The following is a 26532-nucleotide window of genomic DNA, read 5'->3' as shown; positions in this document are numbered from 1 at the left end:
ATATTCTGTACTTACGAGCGGGTTAAAGTTCCGTAAGATTTCCAGATCTTCGATTTAAACGAAGACCTAGCAGCCACTACGTTTGCGCGCCTTGCAACGGATTACCTTGGAAACACTCGTCGTTCGAAACCGCCCTCCAACGCGATTATTGGCTCCTCCAATCTTTTTTTTTTTCACGGAAAATAATGATTGGAGGAAAAAGCAAAGGGACAGTCTTCTAGATGAAATTAAGTTAGAATAAAATAGAATGCTGAACAGATAGAATTCAGCAATACAAGATACAGTTCGCATTAGAGTACATTTAGAATCATTAGATTCGTTCGCTCGTAACGATAATACAATTCTACGAGTAGTAGATGGTCGGGTAATAGCATCGGTTCAGGTATTACATTTGTGCAATATAAAGAGTTAATTTAGACTTTATGTGTTATGAATTGAAATCAAGAAGTATGGAACTTCGATTAACTTAATTGGCTTAAACTTGGACGAAATAATTTGGATGAATTAAAGCCTGGAGGGAATTTTGATTATCTAATAACTTTAAAAAGAGACAGAAAGAAATTTAATGGAATGGTATAGACATCGAGAATAGGATACAAAATTCATGTAAGAATACGAATATATTTGAGAAAATTCTTATTACAAAATTATTCTATCGAGAGTTATTTTTGATAATACATATTGCATTAAAAGTGAAAATTATTATCGAATTATTCTCTGATGAAAAATTATTTTATTTAATTACTAAGAGTATTTATACTCTTAGTAAGAATAATCAAGCAATCAAGACTCTGGATGATATTTTAAATAAGTACGAACTAATCAAAATTTCATTGTACACATAAATGAATATTTCATTCTGCAACAACAAAGAGAGATAGAATAGATAGAATTCAGCAATGATTGCATTCGTTCGCTCAAAGTAGATGGTTCTTCGAGTAATAGCACCAGTTCGGTCAGCACATTTCCGCAATATCCATTCAGTTTAGACAAATATATTTACCGATACAGATCTCGAAGAAGCTCGTTATTACATTTGAGGAAAAAATGGGAAGAGGAAGTATAATGAAATAAAAATTTCTTCAAGCAATAAGGTAAGTCTTCAGTTCTCAAACGACTGATTGAATTAATTGCAGAATTTGTAAAAAAATTGTAAGAAAATTCTTGCTCTTTCTCACACATATTTTCAATATCTTTTTGTCTGAATAACGTGAAAAGGATCATATCAAAAATGAAACGGAATTACTTTAATTTCTTTTAGAATTAGAAGAAATAAATTTGCAGAATTAGAATCTAGATTATAATGGTATATAAATTAGGAAAATACTTATAGAATATTTAAGAGAGCAAATATTGACAAGGAGAATAAACAGACATGAAAATGAAGAATAGTAATAATTGTTTATTTCGATACTAATACGTCTAACACGATACCATCGATTCTATTGCATCGAATACATCACGGTAAAATACGAGAACGACGTGCTTAACATCTGAAATGCAGCAATTTTTATTAGCTTGAATAAAAACGATAATCATGTATTTATTTGAAACAAATTACCTTCGAAAAACCTGTATAGCATGGAAAGAATATGCCCAAGATGTGAAACATACATGTGGTCGAGCTTCGTGTCATGATGAGCAATAAAATCTTTTGTACCCTCAACGGTACAAAATACCATACAGAAATGTATCTGTCGGAAAGAGTAGTGACATTTCTTTTTACAAATTTTTTTAAAAATTAATTTAACGAAATAAAAATTCAAACTTACAATTCCTTAAAGAATTCTTCACTGTTGTTTATAACTATCTGACAAATGTGGTTACAGAAGAATATTATTGTCAATTGATTGACAAAAAAGATAAGAGAGATTAAACTTTCTAATTGATTGTTCCTAATTGTAATCGCATTTATTAGCTGTGAAACGAGAAAAAACAAATATACTCAATAAGATACAATTATTTTTAACTTGATTTATTGGTACATTTTTTTTATTAATTATAAATTCGAAGTATCTCATTTAGTATGTTTCAGAAAATTCGAAAGTATTCAAGAAAGACTTACGCAAGTCTTATATATTACGCATTATAATTTCTATTCGTGCAATTATATTCGAAATGATGCATTATTTAAAAAAAAAAGTGTTACAAATGAAATTTATATTTTATATTATACTTTATATTGTATACTTTTATACATTATATTATAAGAGATCGCTTTACGATGAAATTTTCTTGATATCTTTACTTTTTAAAAGAAGAAGGTATTTAAAAAGTATTTAGGAGGATTGTAATCTATTCCAATACGAATTCATTGGCCCAATTATGTGATCTTTGAAAATCATTCAAAATTATTTATAATTGTTAAAATTTTGCTTTGCGTATGATTTCTTTTTCTTCGCTGCACTTAAGTCATTAATAGTGATGAATAGTTATCGATGTAAATATTTTATCAAAGTTACTATTCCATAGTATTTGGATTTTTTTACAGTTAATATAAACGAATCAATATATACAAAGACTCGCATAATTATTTCTCAAATTAATTACACTTTTGAAAGACTGGAACTGTTATTTAGAAAATCATTGCATAAATGTGCAAAACTATTTCTTTTGAATGAAGGATATAAAAAACTAATTAATAATAACAAATATAGAAAAGTAACGAATAATCTTAAATGACGTTCAAAAACCATAATTCGAACGATCAATTCATCTCAGAGTAGACGATCCTCGTTAAATAAACATATAGTTTTATATAAAAAAAAAAGCATCTCGAGAAAAAACCTCCATCATAATAATAAATCATCATTATTTAAGAAATAATTGCATGGATTAACATAAGGCATTCGATATATTAACCGAGAATTCGTTTATCATTATAATGTAAAAAGAGATACTTACTCGATGCAGATTTATAGCTATCGACATCACGACTAGGAGTGCAGACAACGTAAACTGTTTTCCTGAATTATTTGTCATGATATCGATAAATCTTTTATTGCCATATGAAATTGACACAATAAAACAAATAAAATGTTAGTATAAATATCGGAACTTGTAATATTATTATATTTTAATTTACCAACTGTATAGCTTGGTTATGAATATCCACCACGCGGTAAAGCTCCGTGAGCTTCGAGTCAATTTGCTTCGATGAGAGATCAAACGTAGCCAGATACGTAACAATTTTTTGTATTCGATGGCTGAAAGCGTTTATACAAAAATATTCCTTAAGAAAAATAAAATAATTTACAATTTGTAAATTTACTGTGTTTATCGCGTTCAAAAAAAATCAATCAATAAAATATTTGAGTTTCTTTTAAATTTTGGCGGATTAATTTAGATAATATAGAAGAGAAGAATTTTAATTTGTCGAAAGAAAATAATAATAGATATTTATTTCAATTTTTTTCAATATAAATTTTAAAAATTTTGTTATTTTATACATATTTAAAAGTTAATTGATAAGGTTTTATCAAATTTTAAATATTCTTGAAATGATTCTAAGCAACTTTTTATCATGAAAATTTTCGTTTCGATTTTATTATAACAAATTATTAACGACAAAACATATAAACGCTATTATAACAGTAATGTTAGATGACACAAATCACTAGCGCCACACAGTGGAGTATTTACCTCTCGAAAGCAAAAAAATCCCTTTTCGTAAGTAGCCTCAAAATGAAAACATTTTTATCCAGATAATTAATTGAACATTTTCTAATTATTAACATAGTTATATGGCTTTAAATTTTTCAATCTCTAAATTGCTGAAGAATTATTATTATTTACAATTTTATTTTTTTTAATCTCATTAATTTTTGATCGAAACAACTGTATTAGATACGTATTTGCACCAAATTTCATTTTGATATTATTCATATTTTTCATTGAATTACGTTATTTAATATTTTTTATTCTCAATCTTAATTTTAAAAAGGATTTAAATGGTGTTCTTTCCGGTGTCATTGTAAAGAGCAAATCTTTAGCTTTAAAATAAAAAAAAAAAAAAATTAGCTACTACCAGCTGCTGCTGAGATAGCAATGATTTTTATTATTATTGATAGGAATAGTACGTCGTCAATCTCAAAATTATTAATCAGAATTTTTATTAATTTCTCTGGTGTTACAGAGAAAAGACACTTTGGATATCACGAAATAACTCAGTTTTAACTCAACTTAATATTTTTAAAAATTTCTAAATAATGGAAAATTGTCTGATTGATTGACTGACGATACATACTATTGCAATACTATTGCGCAACGTGACAAATTGACACGCTCTATGATTAATGGCCATTAATTGGCCATTTTTCGTTAATCATTTGTCAATAAAACCGAAATGAAAATTTGGATAAAGATAAGTCGCTTGAAATCATGCTTCACTGTTTTCGTCAACGTTCTTTTGAACACGTTATATTAATATTCTACGTAGTAAGAAGTAAAATATAATATTTCAAATAGCATTACGTTTATGAAGATTGCGAATTGTAATTTTACGAATTGAAGAAATTTTGTAAATGCAGTTGTTAAACAGTGTCATGAATACAATTTTACTCACCTTATAATTTTAAACAACATGCTTATGTGATAACTGTAAAGTCCAATAGTTGATTCCGTACACGTTATAGATAATATTGCAAATATCATAACAAACGTGTAATTCAAGCGTAGAATGTCAATAAATATGGTTTGATTAATGGAAAATAATATAACGTAACGAAGAGATTCGAAAGGAATTATGAAATTCAACGTTATAGGATAAAATAACAATATAGCGCAGAATGCGATAATTTCATAAATCATCCCTAAAATTTGGAGAGATCGTTCAATATTTAAAGTTGACGTTGAAGAACATGTAAGAAAATATTTCATAGTTTTATATATTATAATAAAAACTTAAATGTAACATAAATAATACAAATATTTTCGAATATTAAATGGTTACGGCGACAATGGTAATGTTATAAATTGATATGATTTTGTTACGTTATTTCTTACAGAAAAAGATGTCGATCATACAGCTGCAATCATCGATATATTTTCCTAGTATCTGTGCTTCTATTGAATCTTGTACCATAGCTTCTTCCATACGCATGTGACGAAATAAAAGTTTTATCTACGGCAAAAATAAAAATATTTCACCAGGAGGAATTTATTTAAAGTAAATTCAATTTCTTTTATACTCACCGTAGGAAAAAATAATATCAAACTTACATATCGTAACGAAACTATTACAAGTGGACATGTCGTAGACAATATTAAAATACAGTTTTGTAACGTAATTTCAGAAGTTAATAGCGACACAATCTAAAAACGTATTCCACTTAATTTTTAACAATGGTATGGCTATGTTATAATTTCTACTCTAAAGTTTATTTTATAAGCAAAAATAATAAAAAGTCACAAATAGAATCGGAGAAAAAATAATTCACTCGAAAAATATTTTCAAATTTAATTTTCTACAAATTTTTCAAAGTGAAATTGCACAAATTTCGATTAGATATACAAATAAATAATGAAAAAAAGATTATTTTACCTGTAAAAATATGAAGAATATAATAATAAACGCGTGTTACACGATAAAATTGCACAAGAAAAACCTGTAATTTTCGTTACCTGAAATACTACATTGCCAACATAGAATGCCAATAGCAATAATCTCTGAATCCACGCGTAAATCGAGTTATTGTACGGCCATAATCCTACGATTTTCATTATAGTACGATACGTACGATAATGCTTCGAGTCGAACACATTCATTCTCTTGGTCGGATGTCGACTGTCGCACAGAACTGGAAAAATCATTCGATCACACCTCGGCCTCATGCATTATTTACAATTGCAATCATTTTTCTTCGTATTCTTCACGGTATCGTTGCAATAGTAACGCCATAATGTGCAATAATCGCACTAAATTGCAATCGATCGATTTTATCCACACCCTCTGCAAAGAGTTTTCTCACGACAAACATTGATTTTGAGAAAATTGCGAATATCAATCGTTGTTGTCGTTTTTTTTTTTTTTTATTTTCCTTCGTGGTTTCATTAATTTTTTCTCCCCTTTCTCCAGGTGTCGAGAAAAAGGAAATTCCTTACGACGAGTAGTATCTTTCGGTTACCTGATAAGATAACTTTGCTACTCGTAAAAATAAAGATAAGAATATATTTTGCATTTCGTTTAACGAGGAGGAGATTAATAGAAAGGGATGAATTTGGCCTGAAACATTGGTAATAAGCAAAAGATTATATATAAATGTGTTTAGGAACACATTAATTATTAACACTAGAACAATCGTGTGACTTTTAATTTGATTTTTCATAAAATTTTATCGAGAATACACGTGATTTAAAATTGAGGATGTCAAAAAATAAATCGAACAAATTGAGAATATGAATTATAAATAACGGTGGGTACATTTTTATTATTATCAAGATAAATTTGTAACCAAAAAACGAATACATTTAGAGCATAATTCGAAGAGATTTTTATAAAACTTTTAAACAAATAGGCATAGAACGGAAAAAAACGAGTAATCTTTTTTTAATTAATTTTTACAAGAAATACAGAGAAACTTACTTTTCTAATATTATAAACTTGAAACACAATATATATAATATAGAGATTATTAATAGAAGCAGGATAAATTTTAAAACAATTTATTTCTGATTAAAAAAATTTTTCCCGAACTTTTTAAATTCTCAAGAAATTCTTCAATGTGCTATTACGAAGAAAATTTTTTATTTTTGGATTCAATGAATTTAGAATCAATTGTGAAACGATAACAGCATTGTAGCTAAAAAATACAAATATAACGAAATAATTTTCACAATATTGTATTATATTCCGTGCAAAAATATTCTAGTTTCCAGAATAATAATTAATATTAAATTTAAAAAAAAAACGAAAAATATAAATAAAACACAGAATAATAATTCATATAATTTTCAACGTGCCAATCAACAATTACACATTTTCATATTCTGTCACATTGTAAAAATTACATTGTATGCAAAGAATTGCTTTTTAGATAAAAGATGTATTATCGAAAAATCTTTGGAAATGAAACATTTAATTTCACAGAAAACCATTTGCAAATAATAAAATTAATAATCACCTGGAAGAAAAATTGAAATCCTTAAGAAAAAAATTATTGGTATTTTTGTTAGACACGAATATAAATATTATTTTAGTGATATAAATGAATCGTTAATTTTTAACAAACGACAATTTCCAATTTTATTTTTTACATACTCGATAACGAAGAAAAGATAAGATTTAAGAAATGCACAGTTATTGTTGCAGACAATGCAAAGATTCGATGAAGGAAAAAAGATTCAGAGAATCTGTTCGATATTCCAATATTGTGTTATAAATATAATAAAAGCATATGTAGATTTCTGATTAATTATAATTGAAAATTGCAATGAAAATTTCAAATTTTCTTAACAGAAAACACAACAACGAATACTAGAAAGTATATATTTATAAAAATTTCCAAACACCGCAATTTCAAAAGAAAAATAAAACTAAAATAACATTTTAGTGTTAATAGTATTGTTGAGTTTATATATGCAAAAGTGAAAGTTAGTATCTTGTATATTTATGTGTGAATTGGGTGTCATTGAACGTAGTTTCTGTTTTCTTTATTCCCCTTCTTGAACCATCGACAGTGAGCTCGGCGTAGTAGAACAAAGGCATCTATGTAACGTAGTTTATTATTACTTTAGTACATTCTTTCTTGCTATTACTTTCAGTCAAATCATTTTACAACCTATTCCCTAATAATATCAACACACGTGTGGATATGTATCACATATATTTCTTTCCTAAATTCACTTTAAAGAAGCAAAATTGACCAATGAAAATTCAATTATTTTGTATTATAACTCGAGAATTGTAAGAGAATTTTCAAACACTGCTTTTATATGTGAAAAATCTATATTAGAATGAATTTTTATAAATCTTGATATAATAATTTAGATGGAACGACATTTGAATACAATAAAAAATAATTCTCAAATTAGTTGGACATATAGTAAATGCATTGCTGTCCTCTTATTATTCAAACAATTTCTAGGAAGATAGACTTCTTACCGTAAGTGACATTTCGTACGTGGGCACGAATATTCCACAAATTGACAACGACGCTGGTCTTTTTCTTCCTTGCATGATAAAAAGTAATAATTTTTGCACGGGCAACGGTAAATCGTACCAATCCGCGTTGTACCTAGAAGAAAATACTAGATTGATGTTTAAGAGAAATGAAATAATGCAAAATCTGGGAATTCGTCAATTTTCCAATAGATTTTAAGATTTCGAAGAAATTAAAGGTATCTTAATATTTAAATACGTGATTATTTAATTATGTTGATTATTATTACAATGAATTTAAATTTGTACCTATTGTTATTAACTTTGTATTCGTTATGAAAGTTGAATTGTAATACAAACGAGGATGTTACATACTTATTCAGGGGTATTCAAAGAGCTCGAACGTTTCGTCGAGAACACATTGCGACACGTAGTAGATGAGGAAAATAAAGCATGAAAATATTATAATTGCATAAAACTTTATAACGTAAGTGTAATTGAAGTCTTGATTGAAAACCTGAAGCGACAATATTACAAATATATATCATGTACAGTCTCAGTTGAAAAGTTTAATAATATTAGTTTTATTCACATTAAAGGTTAAAGTTGCGAAAGCAAATATGGAAAATGTAAAGCTTACTAGATAATTGTACAATAATTTATCATTCACCTACGATAACGAGGCATATTAATGGAAATTCGTTGAAACAGGATATATAATATCATATATATGGAAAATAACAATAGTTGATATCTCTTATCAAATTAAATGCTAATAAAATTAATAAATATTAATAAAATTATTCGTGATGTTATATATATATATATATTGGAAATCTCTACTAACTTTATTATAAAGTTATACGTTTTCATCGATTCTCTTATCTTTTCACGAATAACGTTCTCCAGAGATGGCTTCTTTCAATTGGTATCTAAAAAAGTAATAAGATTCAACGATCCTTGTACGAAAAGAAGTAAATAAATTTCACTTACCTTAGCAATTTTATATAATCCACATATGTGCACAATGTGAAAAGGATATCACGGTTTAGAAAAACTGAGAAAATAAAAACGTAGCAGTAATATAGAAGAATAATATAGAAATAATTATTTTTATACACTTCGAAGAAATTGGACGTGGTGAATGATCGATACTTGTTGCGAGATATCGCGGTACAAGCGACGCGAATCTCGAAGCATATCACCAGGAAAACGGAAAGAAAAATTGTAGAACTGAAATATTTTAAATTATTATATTCTTATTTCTTCAAAAAGAATGAACTCTCTTCTTATTTACCGAGCTAGATAATCGTAACACGTTTTCCAAACAGGGCGTTCGACTTAAGTATTCTAAACTCCTCTTTGTCCCGTAATTGATTCCAATTAAATTCTACTTTTTTTAACCAATCCTTCAACTTTACCGTAAGAATTATTAAAGAAGAAAACGAGAAAAGAAACATTTGGATAAGATAATTCTAGCACTTACGTCCTCACTTTGGATAAGCAAAAGGGTATACGACACGAAACTTATAATTGTCACAATGAGTTGTTGCGAATCGTATATTAATATTTCATGGCGAGTGCAGATATTCATATAAGTGGGGGAGAACTGTAATTAAAAAGAAATTAATGTAAGTTGCAACAATGGTAACGTAAGATGTTATAACGAATATATTTCAACCACTATTGAGTACACAGCTATGGAAAATATGAAATATATGGCGGCAATATGAATTATTTTCAATCGAGTGTATCTGTGCGAAGATAAACCGAGAATGCTATAGCTAATTCTTATAATTTTGCAAGGTCGTAGTACTGCATTCTCATGATTTCTCAACCTCTTGCGTTTTTCTGGGAAAAGGGTAAATATAGAGGGGGTATGGAAAAAGCATTGACGTATTTATTTGACTATTTGCATAACAATTTCCCTTCTGCAATTTTCTTGCAGATACATCTCAGGATTTTATGGAAAAATATTATATTCTCGTGCGTGTGTGGACCTGTCGATCAAACTCTTTTTCTTTTTTTTCCTTTCAATTTTTTGTAGTAGTTGCACGTGCAAGAATTGGAGAAATATATACGTGATCAGTCAGTATTCGACAGTTGCTCGAAAAGAAAAGATTTACATTCTTCCTTGTATATTAGTGGAAATTGTTATTGTCATACCGATAAACATTCTCTTCGAACATCAGGATTCAAACTTAAAATTAGGATATTTATGTGATTAAATGTAATTAAGAAAAATGAATCTTATATAGAAATAGAAATATTCTCTAATATTTTGTGTCTTTTTGCACTTTGCGTGAATTTTTGTATAATTAAATTTTGCTATAAAAAAGCATAAACATTTGGATTTATTTAAAAACAGATACGTGACATTGAAATTTATATCAATCTTGAAATTTTTTATGATCGTTTTTATAAAATGAAAGAACGTTGAAAGTAGTAAAGTTCTTATCTTTCGAAAAACTTGTGGATTAATATTATTTTGAATATTGAAATTGTAGTCATTGTACAATTAGTATCGTCATATAAATTATGCTGAGATATGTAGTTTATGATTTATATTTAATAATATCACCAATATTAATTACTAAATTATTAATTGTTAAATTTTATTTCATAAAATTTGTTTGATAAATTATGTCTTCTTAATAATGCAATTGTAATTAACATCCATTGCAATTACTTTCAAAAACTTTCAATTTGTAATTATTATTTTTAATATTATTTTGAATATTGATAATTGTAGTTATCGTACAATTAGAGCCGTCATAAAAATTAATCCCGATAATATGTAGTTTATATTTATATTTAATTGCCAATATTATTGATCTTTAATAATTATTTTATAGAATTTGTTTAATAAATTATGTTTTCCTACTTGTAATTAATATGAATTGCAACTTACAATTTATGATTTATTAATTTCCATTACGCGAGAAGGACGCATATTAATTTTGTTATATTTACAGTTATCTCTATCCTTAATTTCTTTAATTCCAAAAAAATGATCTTTCTACTTTTTAACTCCTTTAATAACAATCATTCAACCTAATTTAATTCTACGGAAAGGAAAAGTAGTGGAACGTTTAAATGATCTGAAATACGCTGAACGATCGATCGATCAATTTTTAGAATATTTAATTCCATGGAGCTGCAAGCAATGGGTGAAATCGTACGTACGCATTCCTTTTCATAGTTTTAAAACAGCTTTGCTTTTCGAAGCTAAGATAAGAAAATAGCTGTATAACTGTCATATAGCCATAGATCAACTATGAGGAATGCTGGAACACTGAAGCTGTGAGCAAAGAAGACATCGCACATTAAGAAAAATTACAGAAATTAATGGAATGGACGCTACTCGATCTAAAACTATCGTCTCAATTCACCAATGTTTTAAAAATTAGCGAAATCAATGCTTAAAATTTTAGATTAAAAATCTACTAAAATATATATTATCGACGAGTATATTATTATATTAAATAAGCAAAGCTATGGGTAAACGAATAAACGATTTTACTATTACATCCATGTTGTTTCGAAGAATATTTATCGAAGAATCTGCTATTATTTTTCAATTATTATTTTACAAGCAGAGAGGGGACTGTGTTAAACTGCACTGCTCTAAAAGCTTCACTATCGATCGTACAGACAGTGACAGGACAGAGTGGTAAGATAATATAATTATATAATTCATGATGTGAGAATGATGAAGAAATTCATAAAACACGTTAATTATTTATTGGTATTAATAATGCAATTGAATAATTTATGCTTAATGGACAAATGTATGCTCGTGAACACGTAGATACTTGAATAATCTGAAACAAAGACTTGGAATTTTAAATCTATTATTTAAGATTCCTTGATTATCTTTCAAGTATTTGAGTCTATTCCTATATTTTTTTAAGTTTTTTCTCCTATTCTCTGTATAATGTTGTCTTCATGGTCGAAAGTGTTACAATTTATACTTCTTTAAACGAATGATTTTTAATTTGGTATCTCTTTATTTTAATTAACTAAGTTTAATTTATAAGAAAGAAAAAGAATATGATTCTTTCACGAGATTATTTACGAGATGTTGAAATCGTGTTAATTATTTTCCTCAGAAATGAAAGATTAGGAAACAATAATTAAATAAATTTTTTTATATGCCATATTTTTAATAACATAATAACATAAACAATGAAGAATTGAAAATTTACTGGATAATACAAAGTGACAGTTGACAGTTTGACAACTGTGAAATTAAAAACATATTGTAAAGCATCACGTTTTCTTTTTGTACGATGAAATGATTATGCTCTTCGATTACACTTTCTTCTTCTCTTTTTTTTTTAAAGTCTTTTTTAAAAGTTTGAGAGAAAAATATAAATAGATTGAATATATTTACAATTGTAATATATTCATAAACTCAATAAAATTAAGAGACTCAAAGAACAACTTGAGAACAATTAGATTTTACGAATGATGGAATAAATAATGAATGATGTTATATTAAGACTGACATAGACAAGACATTTTTGTAATTTGTTAGTCCTGAGATTATTCTTAAACACTTGGAAAATTGGAGAGTTCTTTAATTATAACAATAGACCAGTAACGTGTCATTGTCCAGGCCTGACCGAGCGGAAAAACCGTCGTTGCTAGGTAACCGTCCATTGATAGTTGTCTTCGTGTATCCCCTCTCCATCTCGCACGCAGGCGCACTGGAGGAAAGTGACTCGGGATTGGTTATTTCCCGAGAGATGACTCCACCCTCTCGAACCCCACTCTCGATTCTTTATTGGCTTGAGTAAAGGGGGAGATAGGTCTTAGTTCTGATAGTTTTGCCCCAATGAAACAGTCGTAGTAGAACATAATTGAAATTAATAGACTCTCGTGAAATCATCTTTAACGTATCTTAGAAATATTTAGTATAGAAAAATATATTACGTTCCGTATAATAGTTAAATACAATTAGAATCTCGCCAATTTGTATAAAATGTCGAATTAGTAATATTTGTAAAATAAATCAAGTTCAAGGAAGTGAAATGATTCTTTGACTTACTTATTAGAAAACTCTTAATTATCGCATAGGTGCAAAAGGATCTATGGAATTGATCAAGGAAATGTTACCAATGAGTTTTAATGCACAATTATTCGATAAGATATAAAGATATAATTACATTATTTGAGGATTAATCATAACCTCAAATAATTTTAACAAAAGTTTTATTTCAATTTTATTTTCTCAGAAGGTCTAATTATATTTACAATTAGAATTTAATAGTTCTTCAATTATCTTTCATTTTACAACTTATATCTATAAAATTGCAAAATAAAATTGCATAATCAAAACATTAACATATTATATTGTGATTGATTAACAATAAATTTTATATGCCATATTTTTAAATATTTATGAATGATAAATGTATTAAAAATATATTAAAAAAAATTTTAAATATAGAATGAAGAATGAATGAAGAATTCAAAGTTTGTATGAAATATCAATAACTGTGATTATATAATTATAATTATATTTTCCTCATATTGAAATGATTATATTTTTTGTTTTTCTTTTTTAGAATAAAAGTTTGATTGAGAGAAAAAAAGAATTAAATATATAAATAATTATAATATATATATAAATATATTCGCAAATACACAAACTCCATAATGTTATAACAATTAATTCATCTTTTCTCCGTGTATCTAATTATATTGCTTCAATTGTGAGATTGAATTTTTTCGGAAATCACGCATGGATTCAATTATATATAATATTATGATATAACAATAAAATATTTATATATTGATCATATTCGTTCATATTGGTTATTTTTCGCTGAATCGAGGAAAAAATGATCGATAACCTTACAAGTTTTTACGACAATTTTATTATTATATTCTTAAGATTTGTGCATTAAGCCATTAATATCGATATTAAATTCAAAATATATTTATAAATAAATGAATAAATAATATTCAATTAATCTTAATCTCTGAATCCATATATAAATCGAGTTATTATACGGCCATGATTCAATAATTTTCATTACAATAAATATGATTCTATTTATTTCGATCTTTCTGACGAGTCGACAGAACTCGACTATACCTCGGCTTAATATATTATTTACGCTCCTTTCATGTCAGTAACGATATAATGTGCAGTGATTGAGGTAAATTACAATCGATCGATATTATATACTGTCTGCGCAGAGACGGTTCGTTCTTTTCTTCATAGTAGATATTGATTTTTATTTGTAATAAAAAACTTTTATTGTCGTTTTCTAAATGTTCTTTGTTGTTTTATTTATTTATTATTTTCTCTTTTTTTTTCAGATATTGAGGAAATTTCGATGCATTTTTATTTATATATTTATGTTACTGTTACTTTATTCAACACGAGTGATAAAGTGAAATTGGAAGAGATCAATAAGGTTTGATTTTTTTAAAAAAATAATGTAATAGTATATATTTATAATAATTAAAATAATTATCTTAAAGTAATTTTTATATATTGAATTTTACTAATAAACTATTATTTGCAGAACGTTAATATTAACGTTTGAGCAATTTTATTATTTTTAATTTAATTTTTCACGAAATTGTTCGCAATTGTACGTAGAATAATACAACGTAAGGTACGTACGAAATATTTTGATAAAATTCAATATAATTTAACAATATACACGTGATTAAAAAACGTAATTAATTATCAATAATATTAATATAAAAGGTATTATATAAAAAATTATATGAAATAACAATTATATATTAATAAATAAAATGCCTGAACTGATAGTATTACTCGAAAGATCCATCTATGGTTGTATAATTATTTGTATTGTGAATTTGAAATGAACGAATGATACTTAAATTATTTACTTTAATATTGATTTTTAATTTTACTGTAATATTGATCTACTTGATTCTAATCGTAACATAAACCCTCTTCGTTTCATGTAAATTGCATCGTTGCTAAATTCTATCTAATTTAAAAGACTTAATTTTTCCTCCAATCATTATTTACAACAAACTAAGAGGGGGCTGGAAGAATCAATGGTCGCGTTGGAGGGCGGTTTCGAAGGATGGGCAGAGTCGCGTCCCTTGCGATAGTTTCCATGGTGATTCGACGCAAGGCATTTGGTGCGCAAGCGTGGCTTGTGAAGGCTTTTATACTGCGTTTCGATTGCTAGTAAAGATATAAGGAAAAGAAACAGGGAACTGTACTCGCTCGCAAATTACTACTAAACTGTTGAAAATAAAATTCAAGCTGTTCGATAAATTTATAAAACGAGGAGAAACACTTTAATAAATAAACCATATTACATGAATTTTATTTTCAATAAATTTAATAATGAAATAAATAAATAATTCTTCTCGTTGTTCCTATCGATGGTGTTGTAGGTATTTAATCAATGGAAAAAGATAAAAGATATTAGTTTTTGTAATCTATTATATATATGTTGATTTTATAATAGATATAAAAATGATCCACATAAATTTTGCAAATATTATTTGTTTTTTGCAATTACATTTGAACAATAGTAATAATTATCAATTAATGCTAACGAAATGAATTTTTTTGTTACGATAATTGATATTGTACTAGAATTTTAAAATTCTCATTTTGTAGAATTTGTGAATATACATTCACAATTCGAGGAAGTTTTGAAAACGAGAGAAAAGGGAGGAAACGATTGTCTTTAGAATCTGAACATTAGACTTTGATTTACTGATATATATCTCGAAATGAAAAACTCATCGTATTGGAGGAAGAATGGAAAGAAGAAGTGAGAATGAATATTTTATTAAGCACCAGAAAATATATTTTCTATCTTTAAAATCTTACGTAAGTGTGCGGAATTTGTAAGAAAATTACAAATAAACATTTCTTTGAAAAATCGTATCAATATTTCTTATTTTCTTCTATCTATTCTATTCTTTTCTCATATATATTTTTAATATCATTTTTCTGAATGGCGTGAAAAGGATCATATCAAAAATGAGATGGTTACTTTTTCTTAGAATTAAGAAATAAATTTGCAGAATGATAATTATTCTAGATTGTTTATAACGGTATCGAAATGATATAAATTAAGAAAATCGTTATTAATATTTAATAATTGAGCAAATATTGACAAGGAGAATAAACAAATATGAAAATGAAGAATAATGATAATTATTTATTTCGATACTAATACGTTTAACAGGATACCATCGATTCTATTGCATCTATTGCATCTGAAATGCAGCAATTTTTATCAGCTCGGTGATCATGTATTTATTTAAACAAATTACCTTCGAAAAATCTGTATAGCATGAAGGAAGGAATATGCCCAAGATGTGAAACATACATGTGGTCGAGCTTCGTGTCATGATGAGCAATAAAATCTTTTGTACCCTCAACGGTACAAAATACCATACAGAAATGTATCTGTCAGAAAGAGTAGTGACATAGTTTCTTTTTACAAATTTTTTTAAAAATTAATTTAACGAAATAAAAATTCAAACTTACAATTCCTTAAAGAATTCTTCACTGTTGTTTATAACTATCTGACAAATGTGGTTACAGAAGAATATTATTGTCAATTGATTGACAAAAAAGATAAGAGAGATTAAACTTTCTAATACAAATAAATTCTGTAAAAAGATGCTTCTATATGTGAAAATATGCAAGAAATGTAGAATTAAATTTTAAATCCTTTTTTTTTTAAATGATATGTATATATATATATATGTATATTGATGAAAAACAATTCTATAATCGACGATTTCTAGAATTCATTTATTTAGAAAATTATCTTTTAAACGAAAATCTTTTAAAATAAAATTATGCTGTATGTGTATATTAACTGTGTACGTCAAAATATGATAACTTTTAAATATTATACAATATGTTTATATGTATATTATTTACAAATTTAAAATAATTGCATCAATACATTATTTCATATAAATATTATACAATAAATATATATTACTCTTTCAAGGAAGAGAATATTTTTATGCTGTGATAAATAGACATCCTATCCTATAAACCATTTAAATAAAAATGTAATAAATTACACAAAGAAAAATTGTAATTTTTTATCACCTGAAATATTACATTGCCAAGAAATAATGCCAATATCCATAATCTCTGAATCCATACGTGAATCGAGTTATTGTACGGCCATAATCCTAAGATTTTCAACACAGTACGATAAGTGTTTGTCGAATACGTCCATCTTTCTAGTCAGATAGAACTCGAAGAATCATTCGACTACACCTTAATGTGTTATTTACGCAATTATTTTTCTGCTTTTCTATTCTCCAAATATAATTTCTCTGTAACAGAAACAGTATAGTAGCAATAAATTAGAATCGGATCAATTTTATAATTGATTTCGAGAAAATTACAGTTTTTAAATTTCTCGTTTGAATTACTTATCTTTATTTTCTCTCATTCTTTTCTTTATTCTTCCGTTCCAAGTGTTGAGAGAATGAAAGTTTGTTACGATGAATAGCATATTTCGGTTGCTCTACAAGACAACTTCTTCCTCACTTGTATCGTTACTTTATTCGATTGTGAGTACTTTGTTATCGTCGTCTCATTCAACAAGAAGAGATTAGAAGAGATCAATGAAAAGGAATGTGTTCAGCTCGAATGGTAATATTAATTATTGGTCTAAAGTAATTTTTAAATGTTGTCTTTTGCAATTTTTCATCTTGTTGATATATTATTCTCAAAAGTCAATTCTAGGATTCGTTGTAATATTTCCTTCGATAAAATAATCCTTGCAAAATTAATTTGGAAAAAGTTATGCTGTATTATAACATACAGAATTTTTGCTTTCTGTATTTTAAAGAAAAGAGTAACTAAATTTATGATAAAATTAACAATTTTACTTTTTTTCTTCGTATTGAACGAATGGATGAAAACATAAGGCAAAACAAAAAATGCTAGTTAAAGAATGAAATTAATATTAAAATTATCCTCGTAATGTGTCAATTTTATCAATGCTTTAAACCCATCCCTATATCATAATATTAATTTAAAACGAAGCGATTTAAAATAAATTCATGTAAAACTTGCCATTATCTAAAAATTACTGTAATTATTGAGTGTAGGAAAAAAAAAAAAAACTGCATCTCTATCCGAATATATCGCAATGATTTTCTTCTTATAATATTTGTCCATACTTGTTTTCCGAATATAAAGATTTTCTAATGCTACGAAATGAGAGTTATGCAATAGATTTAATATAAATGATCATACCAAAAATGAAATTTTCTCTCACAATTAAGAAATATTTGTACGATATAGTAATTTTAAACTAATCATAATGGTATCGCAACAAACCCAATAAAATAAAAATATAAGCAATTCAAGTATATAGAATATTTAATTGAGAAAATATTAACAAGAAGAAACAACGAAATAAAGAATAAAAATGAAGTAATAATAGTTGTTTATTTCGATACTAATTTTAATATTATATTTAACATGATACTATATATATATATCAATCCTATTGTATCGAGTATATCACGGTGAAATATGAGAACGAGGTGCTTAACATCTGAAATGAAACAATTTTAATTGGTTTCGAATTGAAAAATTGATATTCGTAATTAAACAAATTACCGTTATAAATCCTGCATAACATGGAACGAACACACCTAAGATGTGAAACGCACATGTCGTCGAGCTTCTTGTCATGATCAGTAATAAAATCTTTTGTACTTTTAACGGTACAAAATACCACACAGATATATATCTGTCCAATGAATGATATATATATTTATATTTTTTTTTTACTGTTACTGTAATTAATTTCACGAATAAAAATTCCAACTTACAATTCGTGAAAAAATTCTTCACTGCTGTTTGCAAGTATTTGAGCACTATGGTTGCATAAAAATATAAACACCAATTGATTGGTGAAAATTATAAGAGAGAGAAAAATTTCGAATTGATCCTTCTTAATTATAATCGCATTTACCAACTGAAACATTAAAAAGAAATATTTAGTATATTCAATACGATATAATAATTTTTAAGTTGATGATCTATTATTTATTGTTGGTTTATTATTGTATTCATTATTGTGCGTTCGACAAATTCAAAAAAATCTTATGCAAAATCATTGCAGGATATATAGGATGTCTCGATTAATTTCTATTCGCATAATTTTTTTCTGAATTGTGCATTATTTCAGAAAAGAAATAAAATTATAAAACATTTTGTAAGAAGTAATCGTGTTATGGTGACCGTCATATAATATTAAAATTTTTTTGGAAATGTGACGATAATTTTGATTTTTTTTTAATGAAACTATATGTATTTTGTCAAGATTGTAATCTAAAATCATTCAAAATCACTTAAATTGTTAAAATTTTGGGAAGATTTTAAATCATTTAATAACGATGAATAATATGATTTAATCGATGTAAATATTTTTATCGAAGTTACTCCATATCATTGAAATTTTTATTTAGAGTGACATGTAAATGAAAAAGTTTCGACGAAGAATTAATCGTTATATGAAGAATCGATTAAGGGATATTTTCCAAATTAATTGCGATATTTTTGAAAGAATAGAATGTCATTTAAGAAAAGGACAAATCATCGATGTGGACTGTTATTTAAAATATAGAATAATAAGTTAAAAATTTCCACTAATTAATGATAATAAATGTCGAATAGCGATGAATGATCTTGAATTATTATTCAAAAATCATAAATTAGGATAATAAATTTGGAATAGACTACGATTCTATATAACTTTATCTTCGAAAAAATACACATCAGATAGATAAAAATCTTCATTTTGACCAAAACCAAAGAGCTACCAAAAGATATTTCTTTTCAAACACAAGTTCTATATAAAAAAATTATTTTGAATAATACATAATTTAAGGAATTTTAATCGTGAATTAAATTAAAACATCCTGACAATTCATTATAAAATTCGTTTATCGTATGTTAAAGAAAAAGCACTTACTCGATGCAGACTTATGGCCATCGAAATTACGGCTAGAAGAACAGATATCAAAAACTGTTTCCCAGAATTATTTATCAGGATATTGATAAGTCTTCCATTGCCATATGAAATTTCCAAATAAAATATTAATACGAGTATCTGCGAGATCGACTTAAAATATTATCATATTTTGATTTACCAACTGGATAGCTTGATTATGGATATCCACCACGCGATAAAGTTCCCCGAGTTTCGTGTCAATTTGCTTCGATGAGAGATTAAACGTGGTTAAATAAGCGATAATCTTTTGTATTCGATGGCTGAAAACATAAGATTTCTAGATAAAACATATATAATTTATTATTATGTATATTTGTACATTTGAGTGATCGAAAAGTGATAGTATAATCTTTAAAACATGTAATTCCTTAAAAATTGTACTTAATGACTCAAGTATGTAATATTACATGGATTAATTTGCTGGATTTAATTATATTATACTGTATAATGCATTACAACATGTACCGAATATTAATATTCTATATAAGAAAAATATATATAATACTTCAAACAGTATTAAATTTACAAAAATTACGCCATCTTACTTACAATCAATTACAATTTCTATGAATGTTAATTTATATTTTAAAAAAAAAATGTAGATACATTAATCGTTAATATATATTACACGATAAGCATTATGCGAACTTTACTTACCTAATAATTTTAAACAACACTCCTGCATGATAACTACAAAGGCCGATTATCGATTCCGTACATAATATAGATAATAATCCAAATGTAATAACAAATATATAATCCAAGCATAAGATGTAAAAATAAATGGTTCGATTGACAGAAAATAATGTAAAGTAATGATAGTTATACATACGAGATTCATTGAAAGGCATTATTAAATCCAATATTATAGGATACAATAATAACATACCGTAGAATGCAATAGTTGTATACGTGACCCCTAGAAAAACCATTCAATAATATAATTCAAACCGAAATAAATTCACATCATTGAAAAATCATTCTCGTAAAAATGTTAAAAGATTTGGTATTTTTGTTAGAAAGTAAAGAACATTACAAATATTATAGTTTTATATTTATTTAATAAAAACCTAAATATATTATAATAGATAAACAAATATTTTGGAATATTTCTGCAATAATAATAATAATAATAATGTAAATTGATATTATCAAATTTACACATCTCTTACATAAAAATATTTCGATCATGTGACAAGAATCATCGATGTATTTCGTTCGTATCCGTCTTTCTACCGAATCTTGTATTATACTTTCCTCCATATCGATATGTTGAAATAAATGTTTTATCTATATCAAAGAAAAAGAAAGGTGACATGAAAATAATATTTTTCCATAAGAAAGTCCAATATAATTTTAATATTTGCTCACCATAGGAAAAAATATTATGAAGCTTATATATCGTAGCAAAGTTATTATAAGTGGACAAGTCGTAGACAATATTAAAATACAGTTTCGTAAGGTAATTTCAGATCTTAAAAGTGACACAATCTAAAAATTTATTAATTAGAGTAGAGTTTAAAGATATTAGATTTTGTGATGATTGTATAATATTTTAAATACCGTTATTAATTAATCGACGTTCTAAAATATGTATAATATTACAGTTTATTGTAAAACAAAAATATAATCAAAAATAGAAGCAAAGTGTGGATATGAATGTAGAAACGTAGATATTGATTTTAATATTTTCTTTTTACACGTGTACACAAAATCTGGCCAATTAGCATATATAAGCGTATAAAGAGAAAAGAAAAAAATTAGGAAGAAATTTTTTTGTTTCAGGCCTTTGTCGAGAAAATTAAATTTTTTGATTTATGATTGCTTAACCTTCAATTAGATACGTACGATAAATTATAAAATTTTTCTATGCGTGAAAATATACAAAAATTGTAGAATAAATATATATATATCAAAAATTTAAAATTATAATACACTATATCGATATATTATTATTTCATATAATACAATAATACATATTATTTCAAGAGAGAGAATATTTTTATGCTATGTGATAAATAGACAATATCGTATAAATAATTTAAGTAAAAATATAACAATAAATTAAGTAAAGTAAAATTTTCATCACCTGAAATATTACATTTCCAAGATAGAGTGTCAATAATAACAATCTCTGAATCCATACATAGACCGAGTTATTGTACGGCTATAATCCTAGGATTTTCAACGCAGTACGATAGGTACGATAGTGTTTGTCGAATACGTCCATATTTCTAGTCAGATATCGACTGTCGTATAGAACTCGAAGAATCATTCGACTACACCTCGCCTCGATATATTATTTACGCAAGTATTTTTCTCTCTCGTATTTTCATAGTGTTATTTTTTTCACAATAGTAATAGTATAATGTGTAACAATTGCGTAGTAAATTACGATCGATCGATTTTCGATGCACACTTTCTGCAAGGAGATTTTCCGTAATAGATATCGATCTCGAGAAAATTATAGTATTTAAGTTTCTTGTTTCTATTATTAATCCTTACTGTCATTTTTTTTAATCTCCTTTATTTTTCTCTCTTCTGTTCCAAGCGTGAGAGAATGAAATCGTTTGTTACGATGAATAGTATCTTTCGGTTACTTTACGAGAGAACTTCTCATTTGTACCCTTACTTTATTCAGTTATGAATACTTCACATTCGTTATTTGATTCAATGGGAATAACAAGAAGAAATTTTAACAAGATGTTTTGCTCGAATGATAATAATGTAAGAGAAAGATTTGCGTAATATTTAATTAATTTAAACTAATTGTTGGTTATAGTAATTTTTATATGTTGTATATTGTAGTTATATTTTAAATAATTATTGTCCGTAAAACATAATTATTAATATTTGAACGAGTAATTTTATTAATTTAATTTAATTTGCAATGAAATTATTGTAATTTCTATAACGCAATATGAAATATGTATGAAAGATATTTAATAATTTTATTAATTATATATGATAGGAAACGTGTAAATTTATAATCTTTTATTATTATAATTTTTTAATTATGAATGTAAATTTATAACAAGAAACAAATAAACTTGTAAGATTTGAAATTTGAAAAAAAGTTTATAAAATTTTTAAAATAGCTTAATAAGGTCGAAGAGAAAAAATATATAATACAAATCAATTGGATCGAGTTGAAATGCAAGTATTTATGTTTTTTAATATTTTTAATTAATTGTTTAATATTCAAGGACGCAAAAAACTAAAAGATATTATTTTTTTAATATTATAAATTTCAAATATAAATTCTCCAACATACATAAAATAGAAATATTAAGAAATCAAATTTTTTTAAAAATTCATTTCTAATCACTAAATAGTCGAAAAAAATCTTTTTGTAATCTTCTTAATTTTTTTGAAAAACTCTTTTGAAATTCTGTAAAAACTCTTCAATATTACATGAAAAAGAATCATGCAGAGAAAAATTTTGCTTTTTCAATTCTTAGAATTTCGAATTGATAATCTCGGAAACATCAATTATGAAATAACATACATTGTATAAATCATTGTATACATTATGAGAGAATTTCAATACAATACAATTATTTTATATTTTAATAACATATTGTTTAATAAAAATTATTAATCATATATCGAAATATAGCAAATTTTAGGATAGTAGCATCACATAACACTGTATTTAAACATTTTATTCAAATCCATAGATGAATTATTCTATGATTCACTCAATCTGCCTAAATCTGTTGGAACAAATCAAAAATTCCTATAAGGTTTCAAATTATTAAAGATAAATATATTTTTCTTTATTATAACTAGTAATTCGAAATAATTTTATTCGAAGAATAAAAATATCATCAACATGCAATATCAATGTGATAATGAAAAATGTAATTCTTATACGAATTATTAATGGGCGTAAAACGTGGTACTAATGCGACCAAAATATTAAATTTCGATTATTCGATATCTGTTGAAGTCTAAACTAAGTGATTTTGAATACTGCACAAATAAAATGCCTGAACTGATATTTTTATAATAAACCGAAGGACCATTTACTGTCGTAGAATTGATTACATCGACTGAATTGTAATTTAACTGTTTTTTCTAACTGTTTACGGCTAATTCACTACTGATTATAATAATTCTAATTCTGTACTTGGATCTGTATCGTTCTATCCGTAACTTAAATTCTATTTTGATCTGATTTCGAAATCTGGGTTCGCCTTCAATCATTATTTTCCATCCAACTAAGAGGGGATTAGAGCAACCAATAGCCGCATTGGAGGGCGTCGCAGCGCATGCGCGGTTAAAACCCTTGCAATCCATGATTGTCCATCGCAAACTACTCGTGCAAATAGTACACTCGTGAAATAATCACTGTTCTTACATTTCTGTTTAGATTGAGGATCTGAAAACTGTGATCTGCTCGTAAATTACTGTTAAGCTATTGAAAATAGTAAACTGAAGAAGTAACTTTTGACTAAGAGATTAAAATTTAATTTGCATAATTAAAAGCAATAAAATTTTAAAAAACATGTAATATATTTCATATTTATATTACATATACTTGCAAAAATTAAAAATAAAAATTTATTTATAATTTTTCGATAATAAAAAAAATTAATTCATTATTTATTTCTTTAAAGATTCATAACCAACTTATTCACTGAAGTTTCTCGCATGGAAATATTTTTCCATTATTGTCGATCTTCATTAAACCTAAACAAAGGATAATGTTATGTAAAAAGACTGTCGTTTTTGAAGAGAGTTAAATATCCATACTTACAATTGTATATTTTTCGCACACATATGGCTGATTCGTATGGTAAGCAACATCATCCTAGTTAGAAATAATCTATAATAAATATATGCTGCTTAATTTAAGCAATGCTGATTCAATTCAATCGATATTATTGGTTATTATCGTGCCTCACTTAGTTGATTCTTCCAATTGAACTTGGAAGAAATTTCTGAAAGTCCTCGCTGAAAGGAAGTCTGGACTCTTGAGTTGAATCTGACAGTTGTTGCGACTATGTATGCGTTATAATTATCTATATAATCACCCTGCTGTGACATTGTATGAGATCTAACTCTCATATAGACACGTGCACTTGTAATATATCTATTTATAGTTAAGAAAATATTATCACATTTCTAAAAAACACTCGATACATATATGCATCTAACAAACTTCCATCCTCTATCTTCATATAAAATTAAATCATGTGATAATAATAATAATGTGAAAAAGAAAAATACAGTGCTTATAGTTTTTTCAGTGGATATAAAATTGTGTATTATAACGATACGATTAATATACGACTAATAAAGATAATTTTGACTATTGTCTTTTTTGTTCAGTAATCTTAGATCATTGGAACAAAAAAAACATTGAATTCGAACCAGATAGAAGTAATGATTTTTCAATTGATCTTCCATGATCTGTGTAATTCAAATTCAAATGTCATTCCTGAGTTTTTTGTAGTCATTTGAGAAACAAGTTTGTGTGTAGAAACACATATTCAACCTTCCTAATCTGAAATCATATGGAAATGTATTTTAATTTATTCTTATGCATTTTATGATATGGATAAGTAGGCAGATACAACATTTACCTATGTGCAATGTATTTGAATAAAAGAATGTGTACTGTCAATATTCTGGAATTTATTAAAACTTATTCGAGGTAAATTCTTATTGAACAAGAAGTTGCATGACACATAGATTGTGTTAATAAGATACAGAAACAGTTTTTCGTGTATAGAGAAATATCAGTGAATTCACATTTATTAAGGGACACCATTACGCAGGCGATACTGCAATACGTTTTTGTCATACAATCGGTTAAATGTCGCTATTCCGTTTGATACAAATTTAAAATGCTAATAATTCATTAAATCTTAAATCTTATTGGACATATATATTCTTTTTTAATATTTATAATTTTGTTTTTATATCTAGCATCCACTCTTCAAACGTGGACTCCCACATTTTTGTGAAAATAAACTATAATAAGAAGAATCTAAAATATAATTTCTTTAAAAACCAAACTAATCAACTTTACTTATAAATTTCCTGATTTCAGCAATACGAATAGAATAATTTAACATTATAAATCAAGTGAAACTAATTTGAAAAAAATTATGGTATAAATAATAAATACAGAATTTTTGCTTTTTTCAGAGAAGAGCGACTAAATTTACAATTTCGATCACTTGCAATTTATCTGTAAACATACTTGTTCAAAAATGAAAGTTTTCTCTCACAATAGTGTGATATACTAATTATTTTACATTAATCATAATGATATCGCGATGGTGAATAACAAGTAACGTAAACAATTGAGAAAATATTAACAAGAAGAACGAACAAATAAAATATAGAGTAATAATAATTGTTTATTTCAATACTAATTTAACACGATCACTATCAATT

General features: G+C 26.2%; 2 protein-coding genes across 3 annotated transcripts; both read right to left on the bottom strand.

Annotated features, from left to right (window-relative positions):
* Positions 1-1258: 1258 nt before the first annotated feature.
* On the bottom strand, positions 1259-5766 carry LOC100863577 (uncharacterized). 2 transcript variants are annotated; one of them, XM_086913121.1, is made up of 9 exons: positions 5623-5766; positions 5194-5313; positions 5005-5122; positions 4565-4811; positions 3090-3206; positions 2905-2995; positions 1773-1918; positions 1562-1694; positions 1259-1493 (listed from the first exon to the last, which is right to left on the bottom strand). In XM_086913121.1, the coding sequence occupies exons 1-9, from the start codon at positions 5764-5766 to the stop codon at positions 1443-1445; spliced, it is 1167 nt and encodes a 388-aa protein (XP_086769247.1). In that variant the 3' UTR covers positions 1259-1442. The 2 variants fall into 2 exon arrangements, with proteins under 2 accessions (XP_086769247.1, XP_086769253.1); XM_086913127.1 differs by lacking the exon at positions 2905-2995 and having other exon boundaries at positions 3086-3206.
* Positions 5767-18529: 12763 nt separating this feature from the next.
* On the bottom strand, positions 18530-21612 carry LOC100863694 (uncharacterized). The gene is made up of 8 exons (XM_031917409.2): positions 21493-21612; positions 21294-21411; positions 20779-21040; positions 20265-20381; positions 20083-20173; positions 18938-19083; positions 18723-18855; positions 18530-18657 (listed from the first exon to the last, which is right to left on the bottom strand). Exons 1-8 carry the CDS (start codon positions 21493-21495, stop codon positions 18607-18609), a joined length of 921 nt encoding a protein of 306 aa, XP_031773269.2. The 5' UTR covers positions 21496-21612; the 3' UTR covers positions 18530-18606.
* Positions 21613-26532: the final 4920 nt, after the last annotated feature.

Source organism: Apis florea, unplaced genomic scaffold (assembly GCF_048593485.1).
Source record: "Apis florea isolate Af1SG1 unplaced genomic scaffold, ASM4859348v1 contig_1794_pilon, whole genome shotgun sequence".
Classification (NCBI taxonomy): domain Eukaryota; kingdom Metazoa; phylum Arthropoda; class Insecta; order Hymenoptera; family Apidae; genus Apis; species Apis florea.
This window is presented reverse-complemented; position numbering and strand designations above follow the sequence as displayed.